The following is a 9,577-nucleotide window of genomic DNA, read 5'->3' as shown; positions in this document are numbered from 1 at the left end:
GAAATCGTCCATCATTAAACAGGGGTGGAGGCCTCCGGGTTCAACTGTCCCCCTCTTACAATGCTGTGATTGCTAGTATCACTCAGCCCTCTGTGAACAGTAAACAGCCATCAGTGTGTTAATGACCCATTGTTAGGCTGATGGTCCTTCTTGAACATGTGATCAGCTGGTTTTGGTTGTCAGCAGCAAACTTCTTGATCCACTCTGAGAAGGTGCTATTTAAGAGACTGAGCTGAAAACAGCACCTCAGACTGAGGAAGTCTCTTGGATGAGAGACAAAACGTTTCTAGATTTTTTTTGCTTTGTTTTGTTTTTTTGAATGTCCAGAGGACCAGATTGAACTTTTTTGGATGAACAAATTATTATTATTTTTTTTTTCAAATTGCAAACCTGCCACAGTGGCTGTTGCCTTGTTCAAATTTACACGTCACTTCAAACATTTACCTGCATTTGGCCAGTGGCGGGTGCTAATTTCCATCCCTGGTCGTGTTCATAATTTACCCTTCCCTTGAGCCACAAACACCTTGACCATTGATAATTAATAGAAAGATCTAAAAGGCATTATGTTATGTACCACAATTACGGTCTACAGAGTGCACCCGAATATAAGCCACACACACTGAATTTAAATAAAAACACAGTTTTGTACATATATAAGCTGCATGTGTTCACATTGTAATGAGTGGCAGCACACAGCTACTGAGAGAGATGTGCAGCTCTTGTTGTACATCCAGAATCGACCACCAGATCATGTTTTATAGAATATCTTGCTGTTCAACATGCAGACAGAGTGAACGCCACAGGTCTTCGTGACAACTACTGTATTTTTCAGCTTGTAAGTCACACTTTTTTTCATAATTTACATGCCCTGCAATTTATAAGCCGAAGCAACATATTTTTGGATTTTTTTCCCCATAATTATAAGCAAATTTTTAGCTGAGATATGAATGTTTTCATTCATTCTGATGGAAAAAAAAATTGAGCAGTACCACTTTCAGCCATTATATGGCAGCAGAGTGTTAGTAGCATTAAGGCGTGCCGTTGTATCATGTAATAGGTAAACGTGGCTATAATGACAAATTCAAAAAAGTTCAAGACAAAAACACTTTATACTTTATTGTATTTTTCTTAATTTTTTTTATTTTTTATTTACTATGTCCTGGATGACTGAGAATCTTCACCAGCTATTAATGACTCAGTCTGCTTGCCATAGTTTCCCCACCTTCATTCTGCTCGCTGCTTGGACCAACCGTCAAACCAGTTGCACCACCCCAGCGAAATACAGCTGATTTGACCATTAAAGTGCATCTATTAAGCAAACGTTAGGCTGAGACACACCGCTGCTATAATTTCGAGGAAACAAATAATTGTTTAGGTGCTTTTCTTGTTAAATTTCAATTACACGAGCAGCGTTCCTCCTTTTTTTTTCTCCCTGTCTGCGTGCTCCCGGGAGCACCGAGGCAGTGAAACTATTTTTGAAATGCAGCTAATTTGACCATTAAAGTGCATTTATTAAGCAAACGTTACACTGAGACACACCTTTGCTATAATTTCGAGCAAACAAATCATTGTTTAGATGTTTATCTTGTTAAATTTGTACAGCGACTTGTCGCGTGCACGCATTTACTTCAACGTATCGGCTTTTGAAATACAGCTGATTTGACCGTCAAAGCGCATTTATTAAGCAAATGTTAGATTGAGACACACCTTTACTATAATTTTGAGCAAACAAATAATTGTTTTTAAGTGTTAATCTTGTTAAATTATTGTAAAAGTCTTCCCATGCATGCTCTCACAGCCGCCATTTGGCAGCCCATCGATTTTTGGCACAACACCGGCCCACATTTCCAGGTTCGGCGCACATTTCTGGGTTGTCAGCGGTGACGCATAACAAACGCGATGCGTCAGCGTTGACGCATAATAAGTACGACGTATACGGCGAAGCAACATATTTATGGATTTGTCCACTTTATTAGACAAATATGGACTGATGCAACTTATAGGGTGGAGCGACGTGTACGGTGGAAAATACGGTACCTCCCTCACTCATGGTTACTCTACTGAATGACCTAACACTAACACATAATGAACACATAAACTAAGAACAGACTAATCACTAAAAGAACAACGATACGCAGCTAACTGAAATGATTAACAATGAACATAAATTTTACCCATAATTCTTCTCTGAGGCCATGTGACTGGCAGTCAACCACAATGAACCAATGAAGTTGTCTCATTGAGTCACAAGGACCCACCCCAAGACTATCTGTAAAAATAAATGTTTAAAAAAATCTGACCAATAAAATTACCAAACAGGTCACAGTCGAACCAATGAAACAGAGGGGAGGAGAGAACGGGGAGTGGGGATTCAGGAAAACTGTGCAGGGGAATCTCACCCCAACTCCACTACCTTGTCTGTCTGTGTTATACAGTAAAATAAAGTCACGAGAACCCACCCCTCGAGAGACGTGTATTGGGCAACTATGTGTGCGCCAGAGTGTGACGACACTAAATGTTTTTGATGGCAGGAAGCTTGTTAGCCTGTCAAAAAAAAAATCCATAAATTAGCCGCAGCATTGTGTAAGCGGCGGGGTTCAAAGCCTGTGAACAAAGTAGCAACTTATAGACCGGAAAGTACAATATTTATTTGTATTTTCTAGATTTGTGTAGCGTTTACAGTTTAAACTTTTGTAAACAGTTTATTGAAGTTTAGAAAATATGACCTGCTATTAACCCATGCCATTTAACATTTACAGGGTTCTACAGCGGTTCTTCTTCACTGGATGTGTATGATGGCCGCTACCTTGCCCACACTGAGACAGTCATTGTAGTTTCTATGAACTACCGGATTGGTGCTTTTGGCTTTCTGGCGCTGCACGGCTCCTCTGAAGCTCCTGGGAACGTGGGTCTGTTGGACCAAAGATTGGCGCTGCAGTGGGTGCAAGACAATATCCATTTATTTGGTGGAAATTCCAAACAGGTTTAGTCTTTTCTGCATTAATCGAGTTGCTTTTATGCAGTTATTACAGACAGACAGTTTTTAATCAGGTCTCACTCTTGTCTTTTCCTTTTTTCTTTGAAACAGGTGACCATCTTTGGAGAGAGTGCAGGTGCTGCCTCAGTAGGATTTCACCTTTTGGCTCCAGACAGCAGGCCTTTGTTCACCAGGGCCATCCTCCAGAGTGGGGTCCCCAACTGTCCCTGGGCTTCAGTCAGCCCTGCTGAAGCCAGAAGACGGGCTACACTTCTCGCCAAACTTACAGATTGTTACGGAGGCAACGACACCGAGCTGGTAGACTGTCTACGCAATAAAAGTCCACAAGAACTCATTGACCAAGAATGGCGGGTAAATGTGTTTAATTCTTTCCCTCCTGTCATACAGACTTTTAAAGACTGGTTTGACTAACAGAAAATGTCACAACATATCGGGTGTTTCACTTACTACTGTCAAAGATGCATCTTGAAAAGCAGCTTCTACTGTTGCTGTTGTGTTATGCTTGGCCCAAGGATGCAGACCAACATGAGAGGGGCTTCGATAAAAAGAGCTAAACTTATTTGTAAACAAAAACAAACTGCTGATGTGACAGCAAAACTAACAAAACAAACATCTTCATGAGAATACACTAGGAAAAAACTGCATGTAAACCAAACATGCACCGCTGATGGAAAAGAGGAAATGGACAATAAATGGACTGAGGCTGATGAAGTGGAGACACCAGAGCAAAATAACAGCTGGGACATGTGTGGAAGTGAACGGGGCACAAATGTAAAAACAGACAAGCTGAGGAAAGAGTGGCTGATGGCACAGAGGAACACAGGGGAACCGATCAAATTAAAACACAAGTAGCATAACTCAACCCTATATTTAAGTCTTACTTGCATAAACCTAATCCCAAGATATTAAAAAATAGAAACAAATGATATTGCTAAAAATATAGGGCAGCACGGTGGCGCAACTGGTAGAGCTGCTGCCTCTCAGCGAACAGGTCCCTGGTTCAAACCCCGGTCCAGGGGCCTTCTGGGTGGAGTTTGCATGTTCTCTCCGTGCATGCGTGGGTTTTCTCCGGGTACTCCGGTTTCCTCCCACAGACCAAAAACATGCATGTTAGGCTGATTGGTAACTCTAAATTGTCCCTAGGTGTGAGTGAGAGAGTGAATGGTTGTTTGTCTCGTTTGTCTCTATGTGGCTCTGTGATGGACTTGCGACCCGTCCAGGGTGTACCCCGCCACTCGCACAGTGATTGCTGGACATGGGCACCAGCGACCCCCGTGACCCAAAATGGAATAAACGGGTAAAGATAATGGATGGATGGATGGATGGATATTGCTAAAAATAAAAATAAAAAATAGCAGAAACTAACTCTAAAGCGCTAAACTTTTATCATACACTGACACTGTAAGACTGTCTGTAGTGTGACAACGTTGTAAGTGAATACAACTCTGAACGGTTCATAAATCACAAGCATCCATGTCCCCTTCAGAGGTGAGTTTCAGAAATTAATCCGGTCCATCAGAACCAAAGAGGCAGAGCAGAACCTGCAGTTCTGAAGCAGAGTGATTCAGTGTGTGTCAAACATCTCCTTTGTGTCGAGGTTCAAGGTGACTTTGTCATTCGCATCACTTGTGGTACATGAGGTGGAATGGAATTGTGTACCCAAGGTTCAAGTTACAACCAAAAATAACAAAAATATGAAGTGTAAAATAATAAACATGATGTAAGGATCTAAGATATATGCTAAACAATAATATAATATAATACGGTGTATTAAACAGCAGCCTGAACATGAGTCTGTTGTAAGCAGATGGGTATGAATATAGCAGCTTTTGGGTAAGAACTTAGCAGCATGGATAATCAGCATTCAAGGGGTGGATAATGATCGATCCAACTGATTTTGGTGCACCTCGGCTCAAATCTGTGCACTTTAGAGCCAAACGTATGGCGACGGCGTTATGTCTTTCTTCGCCATGCCATGCCGCCCATATGCTCCACCCAAAACTGTCAGTGTTGGAAAGCAAGTAACACCAACATGTCTTTGGTCACTGGACACACTATCATGCTGATTAGTTCACAGGGGTCAGATAGGGACCATTCAATGTAAAACTTTACACTTCCTGTTCTCAGGGGGCGTGGCTTAAGTTATGTCATTATTTGACCATTTAGTCTTGCAGGGGACCAGATGTGGATCAATCACTGAAGGTTTGATGTTTCAGACTGTTTTCATGTAGGAGCTATTAGCGTTTCGTTTTTCATGGCGAGATGTCAAACTTTGAGTTCTGGCCCCGCCCCTTCATCATGCTCCGAAACGAACCGTTTAGATACATTTTCATCCCCCATGCCTTTTGACCAAAATAGCCAAGTTTGAAACCGATTGAGCGAAATCTCTAGGAAGAGTTTGTTCAAATGCGGAGGCTGTAAACCGCCAAAAAGGTGTGAAATTTGAGACGGCATTCCACAATAGCTGCCTTCCTGTTTATCGTACAACGTTGGTGCCAGAGGGTTTTCTGTGCGTCTTGGGGAATTGGACAAGTGCAGTGCAGAGCATCCTGTGCTCCAGCATCAATGTGTGGCACGGGAGCTGGTCTGCTGGAGAGAGGAAAGCTTTGTAGAAAATGGTGAAGGCTGCACAGAAGTCTGTTGGAGTCAGCCTCCCCACCACATAGACATTTAGACCTCCAGATGCAGGAAGAGGACCACCTGCATCATGAAGGACCCCACTCAACCAACACACACACACGTTTTGCCCCGCTCCCCTCAGGCAGGAGGTTGAGGAGCATGAAGTGTAGAAACACTAGACTGAGGAATAGCTTATACTCTGAGGCTGTTAGACTCATGAATATCTAACCAGAATAACCACTGTAATGCCATGTTAATTAGGCCCGAGCAGCGAAGCGCTGCGGAGGCCTATCGTAATCGCTCAGTTCAATAGACCCGAGGAATTTTTCCGTCAAATGAATTGGCCTTTTGGGGGCCTTAACATATCCCAAAACTCACTAAATTTGGCGGACGCATCAGGACTGCTGAAAAATTACGTATTTTAAGAGTGCCGCAATAATTGCAAGAGAAACGGCTCAAGAGCACCACCTGGAAATTTTCAAAATACCCTCCGTATTAACCTTAATTTGTCGTAGAAGCATGAAATTTGGTACACTGAGGACTGAGCTTCCCAGACCAGCTCGCCTCAGCTGCCTGAGGAAGTAGAGTCTCTGATGTGCCTTCTTTATCGAACTGGTAGTGTTGTTGCCCCAGATGAGGTTGTCATTCAGGTGCACACCCATATAGGACAACTGTTTAGTAATTAAACATTTACTTAAGAAACATAACCTTGATTCAGTAAGCCTAGCCAGTTACAGACCTATATCTAATCTAATTTTCATCTAAAAAATTCTAGAGAAAATATTTGCTGGTCAGTTACGTGATCATCTGCAAAGAAATAATCTGTTTGAAAAGTTTCGATCAGGGTTTAGAGCTCACCACAGCACTGAATCTGCACTGGTGAAAGTCATTAATCATATTCTCATGGCCTCTGACAGCTGGTGTCTACACTGGTCCTGTTAGACCTCAGTGCTGCATTTGATAGTTAATCATAATATTTTACTACAGAGGCTTGAATATGATATTGAATATGATATTGTAATTGCAAGAATGGTTCTAAATTGGTTTAAATCACATCTATCTGATAGATTCCAGTTTGTAAATGTAAATAATAAATCTTCATCATACACCAAAGTTGGTTATGGAGTTCCTCAAGGTTCAGTGCTCGGACCAGTACTCTTTACCGTGTATATGCTTCCATTAAGGAATGTTATTATACAGCATGGGATACATTTTCATTCTCATGCTGATGACACACAATTATATTTGTCCATAAAACCCAATGAATCCAATCAGTTACTTAGACTAGAAGCATGTCTTAAAGACATAAAACTTGGATGACCCTAAATTTTCTACTTTTGAACACAGACAAGACTGATGATTTAGTTTTTGGACCTGAGCATCTTAAGGCTCCAGTATACTCCCGCGTACGTGGGTCCGCGGAGGTCCGTGCGTACTGGATTAGAGTCGAAGCGGACGCCCACAGGGCATATCCGTGCAAAGCTGAATTTTTACGACTGCATACACGTACTCTGTGTCGCACAATAAATTGCCCGGCGACAGACTGTTTTGTATGCGACACCAATGTATTAAATTCCCCTTCTTTATCCCTGATCTGGTTTAATGGCCTTCTCCCCCCTCCCCCCCAAGAGGCAAGCAATCTCTTCCTCCTCCTCCATTGATGCCATGACTGAAATGGTGAGAAATGAGGGAATTTGTCATGAGAGAATTAAAATCATGTCAACCAGTCTGGACCTGAGGCCAACTAAAGACCTGATCACTGCTGTGGACCAGTGTGGACCTGAGAAAAAGTATACACCTGATCATTTAATCACCAAAGACAGTAATGACACTTTAATTGGTGATATGTCACTTTATCTGTGCTGCTGATTATCTATGCTGCTGATTTCTTGCCTTTAAGCTGTTATATTCATACCCATCTGCCCACAACAGACTCATGTTCAGGCTGCTGTTTAATACACCATATTTTATTACATTATTAGTGTTTAGCGTATATCTTAGATCCTTGTATACTGTTTCTTTGTTTAAACTTTATATTTTTGCTATTTTTGGGTGTGACTGGGACCTTGAGTACACAATTTTGTTCCACCTCATGTACCACATGTGATGCGAATGACAATAAAGAACCTCGAACCTTGAACTACTGTGGACCAGTCTAGACCTGAGAACAACTAAAGACCTGATCACCTCTGTAGACAATTAGGAGTTTTCCCTGGGACAAAACATTCATGCTGAGGCCTGTAAGTAAAATGGGTTTTGGAGATGCTGATGGTTTTGATGTAGCCCCCACATATATGACCCTATAAAGCTGCTGCTTTTCTTTTTGTCTCCAGTCTGTTTATCAAAACCAGAATAACCAGGTTCAGACTGATTGACTGGGAGCCCTTTCAGCCACTAGTGACAGCTGTTTGACCATTGGTGTCCCTGAGTTATTCTATGTTTAGTGGAATCAAAGGACGGTTACTGTGAGACTTCTCGCATGTAAATCAAGTTGTTCTCTGGGTCCAAACTCACTCACTTTTCTTATTCTAGACTTGATCTTAATGAAAGGAAGAAGACATGTCAACTCATGGATGCACTTTTCTTTTGTTTTCTTAATCCCAATCAGGTTCTGCCGTGGCCGGCTCTTTTCCGGTTTTCGTTTGTACCTGTTGTGGATGGTGAGGTTCTGCCTGACACTCCTGAGGCCATGTTGAATGCTGGCAATTTCAAAGACACTCAGATTCTTCTTGGGGTCAACCAAGATGAAGGTTCCTACTTCCTGTTGTACGGAGCACCAGGATTTAGCAAGGATAATGAGAGCCTCATTTCTAAAGATGACTTCCTGGAAGGTAAAGTGCTCACACATGGAAACTCAGAGGAAAGACGTCCTGTCTATGTTGTTGAAATGAACCACAGGTTTATGCCATAACCTTCTGACTCTGCTAGGCGTCCGAATGAGTGTACCGCATGCTAACGATATTGGCGTAGAGGCTGTGGTGTTGCAATACACCGACTGGATGGATGAAAATAATGGGGTGAAGAATCGTGATGCCATGGATGACATTGTGGGGGACCATAATGTGATCTGCCCGCTGGCCCACTTTGCTCGCACTTACTCCCAACACCATGCCCTGAAGGCCAATGTGGGAAGTTCTGGGTTTGGGGTGATGAATACTGCAGGAAACTCACAAGGTGAGATGGTATTTCTAGGTAGTTGGGCATTTGTTGTCATTTTGTTGTTCTGCTTTACAACGTGGAATTTAGAAGTTTCCTTGCTTCGAATATACCGTAATTGCCGGTGTATAGAGCACACCCAAATATAAGCCGTGCACAAAAAACAAAAAAGAAATAAAAATAAAAAACGTATATACAGTATATAAGACATGCTAGTGTATAAGCCGTGCTTGTGTATAAGTTGTGGGTGTTCACGTTGAGTAGCAGCACACAGCTACTGAGGGAGATGTGCAGCTCTTGTTGTAGATCAAAAATCAGCTACCAGATGGAAGTTTCACAGACTTTTATTTTTCTTTTCAACATACACAGACAAGAGTGAACCACACAGGTCTTCATGAGCTCATGGTTACTCTACTGAATGGCCTAACTCAAACTTAACAAATAATGAACACGTAAGCTAGGCTAACAAGAACAGACTAATCACTAAAAGAACAATGCTAAACGGCTAACCGAAATAATTAACAATGAACACTATTTTTTTTACCCATAATTCCACCCTGAGGCCATGTGACCAGCAGTCAACCACAATGAACCAATGAGGTAGTCTCGATGAGTCATGAGGACCTACTGATAGACAAATATATGTTGATTCCTCATTGGGCGCTGAATCGTACGTTGACGTCGCCACCATATTGGATATGGTAAAAGTGAAGCCTCATTGATTCAAGAGTGGCAACACGGAAAAAGTTGTGCAAGACTATTCTTTTCCAAGGTTTATAACTCACACATACATACATACATACA

At 42.0% G+C, this 9,577-nt stretch overlaps 1 protein-coding gene across 1 annotated transcript in view; it reads left to right on the top strand.

Annotated features, from left to right (window-relative positions):
• The window catches only part of ache (acetylcholinesterase), a 186,972-nt gene that overhangs the window by 116,928 nt on the left and 60,467 nt on the right, over positions 1-9,577 (top strand). The window contains exons 3-6 of the mRNA XM_037674723.1: positions 2,760-2,983; positions 3,089-3,349; positions 8,226-8,448; positions 8,546-8,791. Of these exons, the coding sequence (XP_037530651.1) occupies positions 2,760-2,983; positions 3,089-3,349; positions 8,226-8,448; positions 8,546-8,791 (954 nt within the window). The remainder of the gene's footprint in view (positions 1-2,759; positions 2,984-3,088; positions 3,350-8,225; positions 8,449-8,545; positions 8,792-9,577) is intronic.

This window comes from Nematolebias whitei, chromosome 1 (assembly GCF_014905685.2).
Source record: "Nematolebias whitei isolate Nwh7 chromosome 1, NemWhi1, whole genome shotgun sequence".
Taxonomy (NCBI): Eukaryota; Metazoa; Chordata; class Actinopteri; order Cyprinodontiformes; family Rivulidae; genus Nematolebias; species Nematolebias whitei.
The sequence above is the reverse complement of the archived record's forward strand: the minus strand, read 5'-3'. Positions and strand labels throughout refer to the sequence as shown.